Consider the following 18,226-nt stretch of genomic DNA (forward strand, 5'->3'; position numbering starts at 1 on the left):
GCCGACCGATGCCCAGCCAGTCCCCAAGCAGCGGCCCCCCTGGCCAGCTTTCCCCCAGTTTATCTACTGAGCATGATGTTGTATGGTATGGAATATCCCTTCGGCCAGTTTGGGTCAGCTGTCCTGGCTGTGCCCCCTCCCAGCTTCTCGCTGGCAGGGCAGGAGAAGCTGAAAAGTCCTTGATTAGTGTAAGCACTACTTAGCAACAACTAAAACATCAGTGTGTTATCACATTATTCTCATCCTAAATCCAAAACGCAGCACTGTACCAGCTACTAGGAAGAAAATTAACTCTGTCCCAGCCAAAACCAGGACACCCCCCATTACTCTGTGCTGGAATTCCTGTTCCTGCCCCACAGTAAAACTCTGGTGCTTTGGGCAGTGTGTTGGGTTTGAGAAAGGACCGAGAGCTGGCAGTGACTTTCTGCCCATTGCAGGACTTCCAGAGGGTGCCTGACAGGAAGAGGGAACTAGATCCTGGTTCTTCATCTCAGACACAAGGTGATGAGAAAATGGAAATCCCAGAGGGAGTACAAGCAGGGTCAGAGCAGAACAACTCCTTGCCATCCACAGGTAAGGGGAAGCCTGTAGTGAAACAAATGCTTCTAGACATGATAAACTTCTCTTGGCTGTTCCTGCAGCAAAGACTGGAGATGGCTTTAGTCTTAATCAGCTACATTTCTCTCCAATTGTAAATACTTAAACTGCCTGTGACAGCCCTCTGCTATGTGCTTCATATATCCTTTTTACCTGGATGTTTTTAGTTTTATATAAGCTAGCTCCATATCTCTTGCATGGAAGCCTCTCAGAAGTCACTTTGACAGTGAGCCCCATTTAAGATAGGGGGGGAAAAAAGAAAACTGTTTTGAAATTAAAGCTTTCACATTGCCTTACCCATGCTGAACTCAACATCTCATGCAGCAGAACCAGTTGCAATCAACATGCTAAGGAAAAGATGAGTTGAAAAAGTACTTGTACTCCAGTTGTCAGAACAGAAACTGCTGGCACTGAATCTCTTGCAGTGTCCGATACAATACAGATGTGGGAATGTTATTTCTGACTGAAGAGTGCCTAATCTAAAAATACAGGCATAAAATGAGGTTGTGACCAGTGTACATGCAGTGGGGAAAATTAATTGATTAAATGGTTGCTGTTAGGTAGATATGCCATCTTGGCTTTTATGAATGTTCCTATGACCTGGGCTCTTGTCACCTAGGTATAGGACTAAGACCCACTTAGTAGACATAAACATAGATTTCTTTCTGCACGACACCTCTTACAGTGATATGTGCAATAAAACACAAATCTCTTAGATCATTATCTAACCGTGTCACTACAATTCTCAAATTCGGAATAAGCGAGTGTATAGTATTGTTTGCTCTAACAGAGTTTTATTGGCATTGGCCATTCAATTAGAGAACATGCTCAAGGTGGCATGGTCTGCTTTGCTAAGGAGATCTCCTTCTGTGTTCCTGCAGAGCCAAGAACTCCAACAGAATCTGTGTTGAACACTGAGCCTGCAGCAAAAAGACTGAAGAGGTATTTATTGAATGGGGTATTGAAATAGTTACTGGGTTTAGAATTACTGTCTAATTTTATTTTCTAATAATCAGGGCTGTACTGTACTGGCCTGATGTCTAGCATGTAGGAGGCATTTCAGATGCTCGTGGACAATTCAGAAAATCTCATGATACTTGCTGAGATCCAGGGTGTTGTAGGGTCTCTGCTATGGGTGATCCAACTATGGGAATGAAAAATAAGAGATGCAGCTTATGTAAACGTGCAACGAAGTGGAGTTTGCTCATGTGTTCTCCTGCCAGGATTCTTGTAAGAAGCAGAGACGTTCTTTTCTATTCTGATCTATTTCTCTAATTTTCTTCCCTAAATGTCAAAAAGGGAAGTGAGCAGCCACATATCAGTGGAGAGGAAAAGCCTTGGAATATGTTAGGTTACAGTAGGTGTAGGAGAGAATAGTTTATTTTGAGGAATGAGAAAGGGAAGGGAATCAATAATCCCTAGTATCCAAGCCCGTATCGTGAATGTTGAGTTCTGTATCCCTTCTGCAAAGATTGTCTCGCCAGTACCCCTGTCTGTTGGGTAAAAATAGACAAAGGCAATCCTATTATCCACAAGGGATGCGCAGCGCGCAGGCATGCTGGCCATGGCAGGCCCATCTTGGCACTCCCTGCCTCCCTGGGTGCAGGAAGGAACAGACAAGGCTGTATTGCCATCTAGTGGGAAGGCACATCACAGAGCTCCTGGTGCCATCTGTACGGTGCCGTACCTCTCCCAGAACTGTTGCTGTTAGCTGGTGCAGAGGGAGAAGAGGAGGGAGTGAATACAGATTTCTGGAGGCATTGATTTGAGAATTCTCCAGTATGGTAATGACGATGAGTCAGGACTCCTGGGTCCTCTTATCTTCTCTGTTAGCAATTCACCGTGTGGTTTCGGACAAGTTTCTTCACCTCTCTGTTCTCCATCTGTAGATTAGAGATTAATGGCTAGCTTTAGGGAGAATATTCCAGGATTACTTTGATGTTCAGATATTACCTTGATCATATAAAACATTAAAGAGTGATAAATATTATGTGAGCAGGGACCATCGTGAATTATGGACTCTGATTAGCAAGAAAGCGAATAAATTCAATTAAAGCTAAGTCAAATGCATTTGAGTGTATGCTTTGTTAATCTGTTTGCCAAAGCTAATTTAATTTTAATTACATTAATATTTAGTAGGGTGTTAATCAAAGTCCTGTTACATACACTGAAAAAAGAATCAAGTCTGAGGAATGACAGATCTCATTGCAGCAAGCCTGCTATCAGGAAAATCCTTTCCTAAGCAGTAGTTGGGGACTGCCAGATTTGATGCATATATTATGGCTGGTATTTACTTAGAATAGATCATTCCTTAGCTTTTTTTGGAAGTGTTTCTGTTTACTTCCAATGAAGAGATGATGTATCTCTGGAAAAAAAAGTAGTTTACTGTTCTTATATTGCCCTTTACAGATGAGAAGGGCATTCCCCCCATCCATGTCACAAACTATTGTTTCATGCTTCATTGTTCCATTTCCCTTCGGTCAGGAATACCAGCCTCCTTCTTCATTTCAGGTTTTTCCCACTTCTGCCTTTTCTCCTATGTACCATCTGTATGCTTGGAACAACATCCTCATTCCAGTGCAGAAAGCACTCATCATCTTCAAATCCTCCTTGAACACCCACTTCTTCTAGCATGGCCTGACAAGTATCCATATAATACCATTTCCTCCTTAGATCATGCTTGTGATGGCTTTTGCTCCCTTAGATTGCTCCTTAGATTTGCAGTTTAGACTGCAAACCCTTGCCCTGGAGTGCTGTCACCATCTGTGTGTGGTATAGTGTTGAGCCTGCTGGCAACACTTGACAAATAATGTTCATGCCAGCCACTCTTGTTTTCTTCGTGTTTGCACTGCCCAACCCTGCTGCATATTTATAGCCATGTAACCCAGTTACATTATCACTTATCAATCTGATAAATTATGCGGTGCATGTGTTTGGATCACTGGATGCAGTACCTGCAGTCTGCGCTCTTGCTTGTGCAGAACGTGCTGCTCCCTGTTGGCAGAAGGACACCAGGGTGGGATATCGAGCTGGCCTGAGAGAGAAGACATTCAAGCCATGGTGAAAAATGTTAGCCCTGATGGAAAAATTGGGGGTGGAGAAAGACATTGTAAAGTACACTTTGTGCCCTCTGGAAGTCAACTGTTCATTCTCAGCAGTCCCCTCAGGATCTTTTTTCCCCTTAGCAGATCAGCAGTACCAAATAAAGCAAAGTCCTTTTGATCTGTGTCTTGTACAGCTCCACTTCTCCCACAAGCAGAACTGTAGGGACTTCGGAATGAAACACGACTGATATGAAGAGTAGGCAGTTATGATTAAACCCGTTCAGTTCTGACAGGTGTCTGTCTGTTCCCTCATGCACAGAGCAGCCTGGAGTACTGTCCGGGTATTGCAGTTTCCCTGCAGGTCATCAATCAAGACAGGAGTGAGCTCTCAGAGCTCTTATTAAGAATATTTCCTGTGTGAACTTACTTCCCCGCAGGGCTTTTGCAGGAGAGGGCAGTGATCCAAAAAATCAGTTGTAACCTTCTTGTCCAGATTATTTGGCTGCTGTTTCTGAATCTGTTCTAGAATGCCTGCTCTTCATTGTTTTTATTTATTTCTGCTGAATCCTTGCCTGAAACACCACTTCCAGTAGCCTATTGATTCGGAGGTTTAGTGGAGAGTGTGGTAGCTTAGACCCCAGCCTGTGCCTTGGTGTGTCTTCTGAATCTCTTCGTCTGTAACATGGCAAATAAGGTTATTTTCTTGATATCCTTGAAGTGTGACCGAGGAGTCTGCATTAGAGGATGCCATGGACAGCAAGGAAGCAGGAGAGTCAAGCAGCCATGTCCAAGCTGATGGTGAGTTGCTGGGCACCGTGATTTGCACTTCTAGGGCACTCCTTGCTGGAACTGCACCTGTAGATTAGCATCTGTAGAGCCCGTGGGTCTTGTCAGAAATGTCCTTCCTCCAGTCATACAGGACGGTGAAAGGAGGAGAAAATCTAGGAACCAAATCCAAACATAGTCCCCTAAAACCTGTTGCCTACCAAATGCAAATGATGGGAAGTTTCCCTCTTTAATAAGGATTTCTTTGGAGAAAGGTTTGTGAACTGGGCTCATGGCCAACAGTACTGTGAGGAAAGCTCCCTGTCTTCATTCACCTGCTGCTTTGTTTTTTCTGTCATTGCTATTTTGATTTAAGGCAGCTAAAAGGACTCTCTCTTCCTAGGTACAGACAATGCAAAGGAGTACACAGCTGAAGATCTCTCTAAAGAGAGGAAATTCTCTGAGGAACCAAAGGCTCCTGAGGTGAGTAGACACCACTCCATGCAGGGGTGGTGCAGAACATACAACCTCCCCCTCCATCCCAGAGAAGCCCGTTGCCACTGGGAACCAGATGGCACCCACGTCTGGAGCTCTGTCTCCTGCTGTAAGCTGTTGTCCCTGGCAATAAGGCATAATATGTCTGCAATTAGTGTGCAGTCTGCTCTGACTTGCTGCTTTTGTACCTCTGCTAGCCTGTACCTTACCTACTGCTGGCTGTTTGTGGATGCTGGGGTTCGTTAAGATTTCAGTATTCATCTGGAAAGATGGAAAGTTGAATTGAAAGAGCCACTGAAAAATACATGCATTGATGGCCATAGCTAAATACATCCTTTATGTTGCTGAAGAGCAGATGGAAAAAAAATTCAGGTTATGGTAGTAAAGATGCAGCTGCTGCGGCACTTGCTGTCACAGCAGGTATGAGCAGATAGTGGGAGTCTGTGCTTTTGAAAGGCAGCTTAGAAAAATGAGACACAGGTGAAGCCAGCAACTTGAGAGTCATTTGCATGAAATACCTTGCCCACATGCTAGATGTTAAACCAGGATCTTACGCTGTGTAAATCTGTAAGCAGACAAAGATTTAACCCATGGTGTGAATCAGACTTGATAGTCTTCCGTAATTGGAGACATTTGTTGATGTGATCAAGTGTATCATCCTGCCCTTGTTTGAATTCCTTACTCCATCAGGTGTGGTGCTGAGTTGCCTTTAGTTCTGCAGTCGAGAAACGTGAGCAGATTGTGTCCCTTACCAACGCATTATTTGTTGCTCCAGTCTCCAGAGACTGGATCATACAGTGTCTACAGAGGCGGTAGAAACAACCATCTGTACTAATAGGCCTGGTACTATGACACAGGGATCGCTGATTTAGCAGCGTTGGGAGAAGGAGTGTGTACGAGAGTCTTTCTGATCAGCCTCCGGTGGATTCAAGCTTAAATGCATTTTCTTAAGGGGTAGAGAGCTTAGGTCGCATACAAAAAGCAGGTGTAATTTTTCATGTCTTCTACTGAGAGATTTGACTTAATCTTGACTCCTTCTTTTGGCAGGTGTTGAGCTCTGGAGGTTCACTGAAAGTGACTATCCAGCAGAGCAGTGAGAGCAGAGCTATAAGTACAACAGCTCTGAAACCAGGGCACTGGACCTGCGAGGTGGGCACAGCTGATCCCAGCCCTGAATCGGTCCTTAAATTCTACTGTTATATCTGCAAGACCAACTGCTGCAGTCAGCAGGTAAAAATCCACAGGTCTGACTGGGATAGGGGTGGTCAAGAGAAGTGAATTAGATGGCCAGCTGCCATGGGGAGGTGCAGCAGGAGACTTGTTAGCAAGGGCTCATGCTTCAGGAATAAGGAACATAAAAAATGATGACAAGCATGCAGATAAAATAAACCTCTCCTGAGGAGCTGGCAAGCAACCTGCTAGAGAGCGAATGTGGGTGGATCCACAGGCAGCCATGCTCTTAAGCTTTTATACCATTTCATTGTTAAACAGCAGTCAAGGGAATGGAAAGCATAGCTCATACCTATTATTTTCTGTATTTTGAATACATTTAAATGGATTTTCCTCCTAACCTCTCTCTCAGAATTTCCAATCCCACATGGCTGGAATTCAGCACCAGCAGCGACTTGGGGAGATTCAGCACATGAGCAATGTTTGTTTTGTTTCGCTACTGCCCATGGTGAAGGAGCAGAAGGTGCTGGCAGAGAAAGATGGGTAAGTGTTGGTCTGCGCTGGAAAACACAATCTGAATGTGGACCTACGTGGGTTCTAAAATTCCTCACTGCACCAGGGTGCCCCTGTGTTCTAGGTAAGGTACAAAATCCCTCTGGTTTCAGGGGCCTTAATCTCCTTCAGGCAACTTTCTTCCTGCTGAAGGATACCAGTGTTGACTTAGACCTGCTGTGTAGTTTTTAATACAGTAGATCAGGTTGGACACTTGTTTTAACTGGTGCTTTTCTGTCAGCATGAGCTAAAGCAACCTATATAAATGGCTGGGAAGGGGAGAAGATAAATCCGAACCTGTAAAGATAGGAACGCTGGGCAAAACAATGCCGAGAACAGATTGCAAACTGCAGTGTTCCGTGGAGAATGTAAAAAGGTGTGACTTACAGATATATCCATTGTCACTTCAGAGAGACCCAGCAGCGATGGTGTAACACTTGTCAGATACACTTCACAGGGGATCTAATCAAACATCGCAGGACCCAAGAACACAAGGTAACAACCATAGCATGGACTTCACCTTTGCACTGACCTTTTGTGGGGATCGAGTGGAAGTTTCTAGCATCTCCTGCTCCCCAAGCAGCAAAAGAAAAGTGACTGGAGTGGAGAGATGCACAGAAAGTTCTGCCAGTAACATCCTCACTGTCTAAGGGCACTGCCATGCTACCTCTGTCTCTGAACACTGGCATTGTTGGAGCTTCCAGTTGTCACGCTGTGTCAGTATGGCCTGAAGCACCTCTAGTTTATAATTCTTGACTTTTCTCAATAAATATGGCCTATCAAACTCACCTAATCAATTGAATGGAGGAATTGGTGGGCAGCCTGTAAATTTTCAAGCTAAAATTTAGGCAGGTCGTTATATTTATTGGTTTCTAAGGGAGAAGTGCCAGAACACCTTTTATAAACCACATTTGTTTTGCTCTGCATGTTTTCCATCTTTTTGGCAGATAAGAGCTAGGGAGTCCTTTCTGCTGAAAAGACGACTCTCTTTTTGTGATCTCCCTGTTTTAGATGCAGGGCTGTGACTTTGTTTCACTCAAGATTTATCTGCATTTCTCCAAAGTGGTGCCTCTTGTGACTTAACTGGATCATCCCTCTTTCCTTAGTTGGCCAAACGCTCGCTTCGTCCTTTCTGCACTGTCTGCAGCCGCCACTTCAAGACGCCTCGCAAGTTTGTGGAGCATATGAAGTCCCCTGAGCACAAACAGAAAGCCAAAGAGGTAATACTGTGCAGGACTGGAGGCAGCTACGCTGTGGAGCAGGTTAACTTTCTGCTTCCCTGACTATTGCAGGGATGAAAGGAAGACGTGCAGCTCTTCTAACCCTGTTTTAATTTTCATCTTTGGCTGGACTTCGATTGTTAGAGCTGTAAGAAATTGAGTGAAAAAGGGACAAGGAGTTAGATGTGTCTAGAAGCACGACAGCTTTGTGCCTCTCTGGCAGTCCCTTCTACTCATCAAATGCAGCCTGTTCAGAGTCTGGGGTCTTCCTTGGTTAAATAGAGAGTGCAAAGTTCATCTGATCTTTCTTTTCTGTACGTGACAGGTGAGGCTAGGAGAGAAGGAGTTGGGCAGCCCAGAAGATTCGGAGGAGTTGATCACAGTGGATGCTGTTGGCTGTTTTGAAGATGATGAGGAGGAGGAGGAGGAGGAGGAAGGGGGAACTGGTGAGGAGGAAGACCTTGATGTAGTGCTGATGGAGAATGAGGATTCTGCTGCCAAGCAGGTATGCCTTGCAAAAGGAGAAGGAATGATCTATCTGAGAATCTGCTGTGGGCTCCTGTGATTTAGTTGGTCTTGGGTGGTTGAGCTCAGGGTTTCAGGAGTCCAGTCAACCTTGCACCCTACAGCAGGAGGGTTGAGGGCTCTGGGGTTCTTCTAGAGCACAGGACAATGCATAAGAGAATCAGGCACTATGTGTGGGACACAGGAGGGTGTTTCTGCTGTGCTGTACAGCTCCTACTGGTGCCTTCAAACATTACCTTGTTGTTGAGGAGCATAAGCAACATTTATTCAAGGGAAAGAATTTCTGACGGACATTGACATAGTCTCTTTGAATAACCCAGCAGCAGGTTGGTCTCATAGCAAGTATATGTGTGGAGGTTTATCTTGATAAATATCATTTTCCCAGTAGAGAACAGTTACCAAGAAGGAGGTACATGGCTAAGCTACTTCAGGCTTGGAGTGCAAGGGGCATTTTTAACCCTTGCAATGAAGTGGCCTCCTGACATTGGGTTTTGTATCTGACCCTAACCAGATGCTGTGCAGCTCTTTCTGGTATGTGAATCCTCTGTTCTGCTCCCAAGCTTACCAGAAAAATATAAGAGCCCAGGAAGGGAATTGGCATAGATACAGTAGGCACTAATGTTCTTTTGGTTTCCAGACTGGGCTGAAGGAAGTGTCTTTGGAAGATTACGAAGGCAGCGAGAAGTATTGTCCAGACACAGCCTATGGTAAGCAAGCACAGTTAAGCAAAGGCCCACAGAGCCTTCTCTGGCCACATGCTGTATCTGTAAGAGAGGATGGTCTCTACCTACTGCTGTAATGACTTCTTGGGCCATAGTGCTCCAGCATCTGCATTGGACTGGTGCAGGTCACGGCTGCCTGGAGAAAGGGCCAAATGTTGCTTTATTACTGTGTGATAAAATATACGGATGTGATTGATGTTTGTCAGCTGCCTTTTGCTTTGAAGAAGAAAGGACAAGAGCCAGATACCTTACTAAGGTAGGAAATGGAAAGAGTAGGGCAGGAGTACTGAAGAAAGTAGGTAGCAAATGAGGGATGCTCTTGAAAGATGGAGCCTGAAAGCATATTGATTAGAATGCTTTCCAACAGAAATGCAGCTTGTATAGAGATACTGAGCAGTACTGACAGTATCGAGCTCTCTGCCAGAGCCCAAACTGTGCATGTTTCCTCTGCTTCAGAACCCCCACGCTCTACCTAGTGGTTATTCAGTCATGTTGCTGGACTGGTGGGCAGCATTGCCTCCAGATGGCTGTCTCTGGTCCCCACCCTGTAAGCGATTCTGTCTTCAAACCTCTAATGGCCACTCGTGTTGTGAGGAGGGCAGCTCTGCAGAGGCTGTTTTGTGCCCAAGGAGAGCTCTGTTTACACCAATCTTCCATATCACTGTAACCTTCCACTATCGTGTGGCAGATGGAATAATGATTCATGCTGTGAATGTTCTCTGCGTGTTCCTCTTGCGCGCCTGCTGTCTTCTGCTTGGTTTGATCCCATTACATTAGATCACATGTTCTCTGTAGTTTTCCATTGTATTCTTTTTTCCTTTTTTTCCCCTTAATGCTCTGTGTAGTTTCTTTGCTCTGGCAGCCAGATTTCTCTCTGAATATCAACCACACAGCCATTCCATGGTAAGATGAGATATTCAGCAAGTCATCTTGCAAATCCCTGATTAACAGAAGCAAAGCTTTCCACTTTTCTTTTTCTCCCTCCCCTCCCCTTCCTTTTTAACATGCTTTCATTATTTGAGTTCCATTCAATGTGATCTGTGATTTCCCTTCCCCTCCCGTTTCGCAGGCCTGGATTTTCTGGTCCCCGTCGCAGGTTACCTCTGCAGGCTGTGTCACAAATTCTACCATAGCGACTCTGCTGCCCGGCTCGCACACTGCAAGTCCCTGATGCATTTTGAGAACTTTCAGGTTAGACCCTTTGGCGATTGCATGGCCTGGCATTTGTTACCCTCGTGCGTGTCTCTTCAGCGAATCCACCACGTTAGCTGTCTTGTCTTCAGTTCATTTCCATCATCCTTGGTGTCCATTGTGCCATAGCTTTCTCCTGGTGTGCTCTGTGTTTGTCTCCCATCACCCCTGTAGATCTAAAACCAGTCCAGTCCTGCTTCCCAGCTACTGCTGCTGTCATCTTGTTGCCCATTTCTGGCTGGAAATCTTCCTCAGAGTGTCTGCTCTGCTTGCTGAACCTGTGGAGTGTGTTGTTCAGTTTAGGCCTCTTCTCTGTTAGACAGATTACTGGTGGGTCAAGATGGGGAAAGAACAAGAGACGGAGGCTGTTCCTTTTAAAGAAAGCTGGTACATACGCATCTTTTCATGCGATACTGCAGGAACAGCTGCTTTAGCCAAAATTGTGGGTGTGATTCATCCATGAAGGGGCCTGGTAAAATCAGGTATTCACCTTAGAAATCTGGAAATTTAACATTACAGACTCTTTTTATGTGATGGAAGCTACAAGCTGGTGAGAGTCCATTTGGTCCCCAGGGTCAGCCTGCAACTGGAAGTCAGTCTGTCTGTCTGTCTGCTACCTTTTCCTAGAAACTCCTTAGCACAAAGCTCTGCCAACTGATGCTGTTCCTTTGCTTTACTGGCTCGACCTAAAGAAGCCATATTGCCCCTTGCTGCTTTCGTATCTAGAAGCTTTTCCTACTGGGCTGGCCTGGAATCTGCCTCCATCGTTCTGTCCTTGTTGACTTGCCAGGGGGTGAGGGGCCTGGATTAGTACCTTGTGGTGGATACGCAGGGCTTGCACTGTCTCTGCCCTTTCCCGTGACCACTGCCTGCGCCCTGCCTGTGCAGGAGAGCGGTATTCCCTGACCCTGGCAAGGAGGGAGGCTCCCACACTGACTTTGTCCTCTGCCTGCACCCAAAACCTGCTCCAGCAAAAGCCATTGTGGTTCCCTACCGGAGATGTATCCAGCTTTCGTTAGTGTTTAAAAAAAAAAAAAAATCTTAGTGTTTTTGTGCTAGTCTTCAGACAGGTTAACTATTCCTAGTCAACCATCACTGCCTCCAGAAAGGGTGGGGTGCTGCAGCCAGCAGTGCTAAGCCAGCACTTAGAGCAGTGGATTTGGAATGGCAAGTAGCAGGAGAAGAACGCAGCTGTTCCTTCGTGGTTGCTCATCCTTTCCCACTCCTGCAACTAGTCATTTCAGGAGTGAAGGAATCAGCCTTGCAGTTTTCCTGGCTTATTTTAGATCAGCTTAGAGAGAAACTGCAGCAGCGGTGCGTATGCCTCCCTTTTGGCCCACTTAGAGCTGAAATCAAACGCTCTTCAAATGGATGCCAGAGTGACCTGGAGGGATTATTTATGACAAGAGTCCAACCTTAAATAACTGCAGGCAGATAACTATTATTCTTGGCTGCCTAGGTGCCTTGGGGTTGTCATAGTCTGAGTTAAATCATTGCCAGTTTCTGGAGTACTCTGAGAGTAGCTCAGCAGAGGGTTTCAAAGCAGAGAATTGTCTGCTGGTGAGGCAGTTCACAGCATCACCCTGAAAACAAATTGGCATGCTTGCACCTGGTTTAGTTTGGGTACAACATTATGACTCGACTGATCTAGTTCCAATGTGTTATGATACTGCGCAGATCCCATTATTTGAGGACAGGGAAAGAGCAAGCCTGCAATGATAAACTGAATTACAATGTAAAGCTGCCTGTTTAATGTGCTATAATTTCACATTGCAGACTACAGTAGCACTGCTTAAGGCAGTGGTGAAAGCCAGTGCGCTCAAAACAGTTTCCTTAAATTGTCAGGTCTGATGCTAGTGCCAGTTCAAGGGACCCTTTAGCAGAAAGCTGAAAGTGAGTTGATTGTGGAGGGAACTGTTGTGGAAAAGAGGGAGCTTTGTTTTATTCCTTTAGTTCATGCTCTGTCTGGCTCTTGAAGACCAGATTCCTACTGCATGTTAGATAGCTATACAGAGTTGCTGTTTTTCTGAAATCCAGTCTTGAAAATGGCTAGTAGCCATTTTAATCTCTTTACAGACCTCTACTGGTTCATCATGATAGCTAGTGCAAATGAGTCATTTTATCGATGATATGCTTATCTTTATTCTGTAGCGAACCTCAGTAAGTTGTAACAAGAAGATATTCTTGATATCTTAGTGTTCCTGTCCACAGTTTCACTGGCTGCACAGATCGTATCAGCAGAGTGAAAAATCTTAAGCTTTCAACTTAAGTCTTGCTTTAGCTGATAAACATTAAATCACATCTCTGTAGCTGAGGGCAGTGCATAGCTTCATGTATCCAGGGTACATGTCCAGAGTTATGTCTTGGCAGTAGCTGAAGCAAGAGCTGTCACTTGCACTGTTACATCTACAAAGTCCTGAGTCTGACTGAGATTAACAGTTGCCAAAACATGATTTTTGTCTCAGGAGCCACAGGTCTGCCATGCACTCGCTCAAGTAATGCGAGAGGGACTTCAATTTTTAATATCGACACTTTTCCTCACAGGAGCTGACACTTCTCTGCTTGAAAGCCCCAGCAGCCAGGCCAGGAGAGCTGCCGAGACAAGTCGTGCCCCTGCAGATTCTAGCTGCCACTCACCACTGTTTTTGTACAGGTTTTCCTGGACCAGCTGCTACTTGCTGCAGTGACAGTAGCTGAGCTGGGCTTGTCTCTCACGTTGGTCTGTTTGTATTTGCAGAGATACAAGGCAGCGAGGCATCGTGCCACAGCTGCCTACCCCGAGGCTCCTTTGCATTCCCAGGGCTCCAGCTCCCAATTGCTGGATGATCTGAAACAGCCTCCTGCTACAACAGCAGATATCAGCAAGAAGATGAATGATGATCATGGGATAGACAAGGAGGGTACAGAGCTGTCAGCCCTGCAAGAACAAGCTTCGAGGTCTCCAGAGGGTAAGGGTGAGCTGGCCGCCTCTGTAGCAGAGGGCAAAAGCCTAGCCAGCGTGACTGATGATGTATGTGGAATCATGGTTGTAGAAGAAGAAAATCTACAGGAAGAGAGCAAATCCACTACCACTAGTGCCGATTGCCCACTCCCTGAAGAGAACCGCGCTGTAGGGGAGTTGTTGGGACACGCTGTGTCTAAGGAGGAGGAAGCCAGTGCAGCCAGGCAAAGGGAAGGCACAGACGACTGCCAGGATCCAGGGAATGGAGGGGGTTTAGGACAGAATGAGGCAGCAAACACAGGCCAGGAGGCAGCGGCAGAGCCTTCCTCCCTAGGCAAAGGTGAGACAGCCAGTCTTACCTCTGCTGGGTGCAGACGCTCTACTAGGCGCAAACCCAGATAGAGTGGCCTTAAAGGGAGAGCCCTTTACATATGATATTTGCTGGAAATGTTTATTTTCTGAGTCTTTTAATAGAGCAAAAACCTTCAACTTTACTGCTGTTTTTATTTTAAGAATAAAATAAGCCTGGCTTTAGCGTGTCTAATACAGGATGGTGTTGGTTATTACTTGTACAGTTGGGATGGATACAGCAATTATGTGGAAAGACTGAGGCTTGGATTGTTCAACTTGAAAGAAGATGGTAATGTGACTTCCACAGGGCACAAAGTTAATGAAGTAGATGGATGCAGACTTATTTTTCACTAAGAATTCTTTGTAGTTCCTCTCTTGTTTCCTTTCTAGGCAGAGGAAAAGTTTATCTCTTGGGAGACAGTGTGCCCAGTTCTGGTCCTCAGAACAGTTTCCTTTCAAAGGTGCACACTCTTGGACAAGCACTGTGTCCCAAGCTAGGCAAGAATGTGCATCTTGGTCCTTTGTTGACACTACAAGGCTTCATACAGTCTGTTCTCACAGTGGAGACTCTCAGGAACAAATTTTGTTTCAAACTGATTTTAATAAAACAGATTTCTTATAAATAACTTCTTTAACTTTCAAAAAAACTCCTTTAACTCTACAGAAGTAGAATAGTAAGACTTGCTTCACAGTGCTGGCCCCAGGCCGTCCTGACAAGATCACAAAGTTTCAGACCAGAATGCTCGTGTGTAATGTACCGGGAGGACTCTGCTCACAGCCCACGGCAGGCAGGCCCCTGTCTCTTTGCTCTGCATAGCTAATGCTGTGGGGGGGGCTAACCAGGCTGCTCTGCCTCTCTCTAAAGCCCGAGTCCTTAATGGCAGCTTAAGGAGTTAGGCAGCTTCCAATTATAACAGTCAAAAACATCACCCTGGTAGCTTGTCTTGGAAGGGGACAGAAGAGTCCAGTGATCTGGGACCATCTGCCAGTATTTCTTACATCACAGTTAATGTGAATAATGGGGAAGCTGTAGTTTCAAGGCAGGAGCTGGTCTAGGACCCCCCTCTCAAAGTCTGTCACTAGAGTTACACTTAGGGGCAAGCCCAGAGTCAGGACAGCCCTGCCTACTGTGCTTTTTGAGGGAAGAGGCTAGAGCCATAACACTCTTGCTTGGATTTAGCAGCGCAAAAGAGCAGAGATCATTTTTTCTCTTTGTGAAGAGGGCCTGCTTGCGAACAACCTGCATGGCATCAGGTTTCCTACAACCAGCTTTAACCAAGTGTCAGTGCCAGGCTCATGTTGGGGAGCGAAAAGAACCAACTCTCCTACATCCATCTGTGTGCTTTTGCACCTATCACACAGCTAAAGAAAAACAGAACATGTAGGTGAATGGCAGGACACAACCACAGGAAGGAACAAGTAACAGGCACGAGGTACCTCTTCTACTCAAGTTTTACATTAAATCGGTGACCAGTAAATGTCCCCTTAGTGATACCAACTGAGAGTTTGTGGCCAGCATACTAGACAGGAGGCTGTGATCCCTGCACATCAGCTTCCATGTTCTGCTGCTCGCTCTGCTGCTGGAACTCTAGGCGGGTCTGGCGGTTGGACTCCAGCAGTTCTTTCAAGCAGGCGTGTAGATAATCGTTCTTCTCCTCCAGGTGATCCAAGCAGGAGTTGATCTGGTCCAGCATGGAGTTTATTGCTGCATATTCTAAAAGGAAGGGACATGAGAGACTGAACAATGTAAGTATATTGTCACTGCAGTCCGTGAAGGCAGCGAGAGCTCTTGCAAAACATGCCCACAGCATTTTGGCTGTGCCTTATCTGCCGCTGGGTGCATGAAGTAAAATGCAACTGAATCCTGCGTGTGTTGTGTTCACCGATCAAACGAGACCAATAGGAAGCTGGAGGACTGGTAACAAGATCTAAGGCAAGGTACCTGTTCTGCGCATATCTGACAGCCATACATAAATAGCTGACCACAGGCTGAGCGCTAGCGCGCAACGGTCCGCATTGCAACAGTACCAAATAAACCCCGAGGACAAGTTAGCCTTTTTAGCTGCCTTGGGGATCATCTTTCGTGATGGTGCAGGCATTATGGCAGCGTGCCGAAGTGTTTACAACATTCTGTGAATTATTTGTGTAAGGCTCCCAGACTGGGATGTGCTTCACAAGGGCCTGGCTGGGGTCAGACTGCCAAAACAGCACAGCCATTGCTGTGGCAGGAGCAGGGATGAGCCCAAAGCTGCTGGTAGTGGCACCGTTATTTCCAAAGGGAGGTAAGTGTGGGGCACCAAGTTCAGCCACAGGATTTTCATGCGCCATTAAGGCTTTGGGTACTTCACATTAAAACTAAACTCATTTGAGATGATCCTGACAGTTGGTTCCCTAGGTACAGTTTATTCACAGCATTTGTTTGAAGTGCCGAAGCGTTAGCCTCAGTACAATGAAATTTCACAGTGATGCGTATTAGCACTGTTGATCAGATGAAGATAGCTGTGCTACTGTGATGAAACACTTGCTTTTGGACTACTCCAAGCAATATTCACACAATCCTAAAGAATAACAAAAAAACAAACTGAAAAACCAGGCATGATAAACCTCTGTTGACAAGTTACTCAGGAACCCCGGGGGGTTACATGAGACCCCAGGCAGAGCCAGTCCCATGTTCCTTTCTGAAGCCGCATGGGCTGAGTGAGTGCAGGGAGGCAGGCATCAAGCTGTGACCTGCGGGCTGACATTTGCAAGGATCGTGGGCTGCAGGACAGGGAAAGATGCCTGCGTGGGTGGGACAAGCCCACACCTCACCGGCTGGGGCTGGCTCCTCTCCACCAGGCTCCTCTGAGCAGCTGGGGGAGCATCGGAGCCAAGCGTGACACACACAGTGCCTGGCTGGAGCGCTGCTCTGAGCTAACGGAGAATATAGAGAAAGTGAGGAGGATGAGGACGTGCTCTGGGCACCCTCGTCCTATGGATGAGGGTCAAGCCATGCTGAAATGCCCCAGCCTCACAAGCCCAGCTTTGCCCCTTTCGACTGCCCAGAGCCCCCAGCATGCCAGGCCCAGGCACTGCCATTACTGGCAGCTTTAAAAGAACTGTGAATATTTAAATATTGCAGTCGTTTGCATTCTTAATAGCTAAGGAGAAGTTTCATTATTAAAAAGAGTTGTCCTCCTTTTCTTATACTACTTTGGAGCCATTCACAGCAGTGTTGCAGCCTTTAATTCTTTGGAGAACTGCGTATGTTGCATTTAAGCTTGTTTATAAAAGTTTGGTCTCGCAGGTATATGCAGAGGTGGCATTATAAGCAAGAGCACTGCTGACGTCCGTGTATTTAAAAATCAATCCCACAGACACCACCTTTCCAAAAAGGCGGCAGTTACCAGTATTTTGCAAACCCTGAATGTCCATGACTTAGAGCTCTTTGCTTCAACCTAGCATTTGATGCACCATGTTCCGGTTAAACAGTGAGCAGATCCCAAGCAGAGACAGTAACTACTTCTGACAAGTAACTTTATTCATCAACTTGGCAAGAAGTCTGTAATCACAGCAGAAGCCTAATTGTTCTCAGTGCCTAGAGCTCAAGTGCAGGCTATATAAGTTGTGCAGCTTTGGGAAGTGAAAAAAATTTAACAATTTTAAAATAAGCTGTAAAAACATTTTATTTGATTGTCTTCTGGTGTATTTTTGTGGAAGCTTAACCACATCCCGTAATGAGAATGTTGGCCAGGAGTATGGCAATGGTGGTGTTTACTCCTCTGCATTCTTAAGAGGACAGTTGCCAAAAATGTTTCCTATTTGAGATCAAGGAAGTGAGTGATCCACGGCTTCAGCTCCACGAGACCAGGAAAGAGCTACAGACCGTTATGACCAGCTACTGCACACAAAGCCCCAGCTAATTACAAGCAGAACAACTTAACACAGAGACTTGATGTAGATCAGATTTAGTGACTTTCTCCATCACATCCAATGTGTCTCTTAGCTCTTTAAAAAGTTTGAAACACAAATTGCTGTGATGATGCAAAGCAGTGAACGCTCTTGGGGCGTTTCAGGGCAGAAATGATCCTCCTGTCACTGCAGGTGGATCACAGCCACAACTACGAGATTCACCTGCGTGGGTCACATCTGGAAACTGAACGGTGTTTTGGGAAACAGCATAGCCCAACTCTTCACCGCTTCCAAGGGAAGAGGAGCAAAGTGCTTACTCTTTGAAAGACTTCCAATTCTAAGAATGATCCATACATGCACATTACACCTCTGCCGTTGTCTTATTTCCTCCAATGGCTTATTCGAACTGGACAGGACAGTATCGGGAACGTCACACCTAGTGAATTCCACCGAAAGTGGAATTTGCCAAGCTAATTGCATTAAATTCACTTTTTCCACCCATGACTACTTCTCCCAGATCGGCCCACATGATCTGTCCTGCCGTTTCAAAATCTGAACATCCTCTTTCTCCTTGGTCACCCGCACCCCGTACACCGGCAAAAGCACACAATAATCTTTTCACAAGGAAAAGGAAAAATAAAACCCGCCCCCAAGGCAGCACGCAGGAGCTCAGTGCCTCATCGCTGGGTGCAATCGTCCCAGCCCCGCTTGGTTTCAAAGCGTCGGACACCGCTCCCAGCAGGAGCAGCAAAACATCTGGGA

At 45.9% G+C, this 18,226-nt stretch overlaps 2 protein-coding genes across 3 annotated transcripts in view; one reads left to right on the forward strand and one right to left on the reverse strand.

Moving 5' to 3' along the window:
* The window catches only part of CIZ1 (CDKN1A interacting zinc finger protein 1), a 21,014-nt gene extending 6,527 nt beyond the window's left edge, over positions 1-14,487 (forward strand). Inside the window, exons 4-15 of one of the 2 annotated variants that reach the window (XM_009286890.2) lie at positions 438-573; positions 1,479-1,539; positions 4,360-4,439; positions 4,810-4,889; positions 5,949-6,131; positions 6,484-6,614; positions 7,034-7,118; positions 7,730-7,843; positions 8,169-8,348; positions 9,006-9,075; positions 10,160-10,281; positions 13,019-14,487. In XM_009286890.2, the coding sequence (XP_009285165.1) occupies positions 438-573; positions 1,479-1,539; positions 4,360-4,439; positions 4,810-4,889; positions 5,949-6,131; positions 6,484-6,614; positions 7,034-7,118; positions 7,730-7,843; positions 8,169-8,348; positions 9,006-9,075; positions 10,160-10,281; positions 13,019-13,624 (1,848 nt within the window). In that variant the 3' untranslated portion in view covers positions 13,625-14,487. The remainder of the gene's footprint in view (positions 1-437; positions 574-1,478; positions 1,540-4,359; positions 4,440-4,809; positions 4,890-5,948; positions 6,132-6,483; positions 6,615-7,033; positions 7,119-7,729; positions 7,844-8,168; positions 8,349-9,005; positions 9,076-10,159; positions 10,282-13,018) is intronic. The other variant, XM_009286891.2, reaches the window with a different exon arrangement.
* Positions 14,488-14,713: 226 nt separating this feature from the next.
* CUNH9orf16 (chromosome unknown C9orf16 homolog) lies at positions 14,714-15,405 on the reverse strand. The gene has a single exon (XM_009286889.2). The coding sequence runs from the start codon at positions 15,382-15,384 to the stop codon at positions 15,094-15,096; it is 291 nt and encodes a 96-aa protein (XP_009285164.1). The 5' UTR covers positions 15,385-15,405; the 3' UTR covers positions 14,714-15,093.
* Positions 15,406-18,226: the final 2,821 nt, after the last annotated feature.

Source organism: Aptenodytes forsteri, unplaced genomic scaffold (assembly GCF_000699145.1).
Source record: "Aptenodytes forsteri isolate BGI_AS27 unplaced genomic scaffold, ASM69914v1 Scaffold136, whole genome shotgun sequence".
In the NCBI taxonomy this organism is placed as follows: Eukaryota; Metazoa; Chordata; class Aves; order Sphenisciformes; family Spheniscidae; genus Aptenodytes; species Aptenodytes forsteri.

What these genes read in the sequence shown, in the direction of transcription:
- CUNH9orf16 (XM_009286889.2), bottom strand. Translation starts at nt 15,384, where the DNA reads ATGCTGTGGGCATGTTTTGCAAGAGCTCTCGCTGCCTTCACGGACTGC.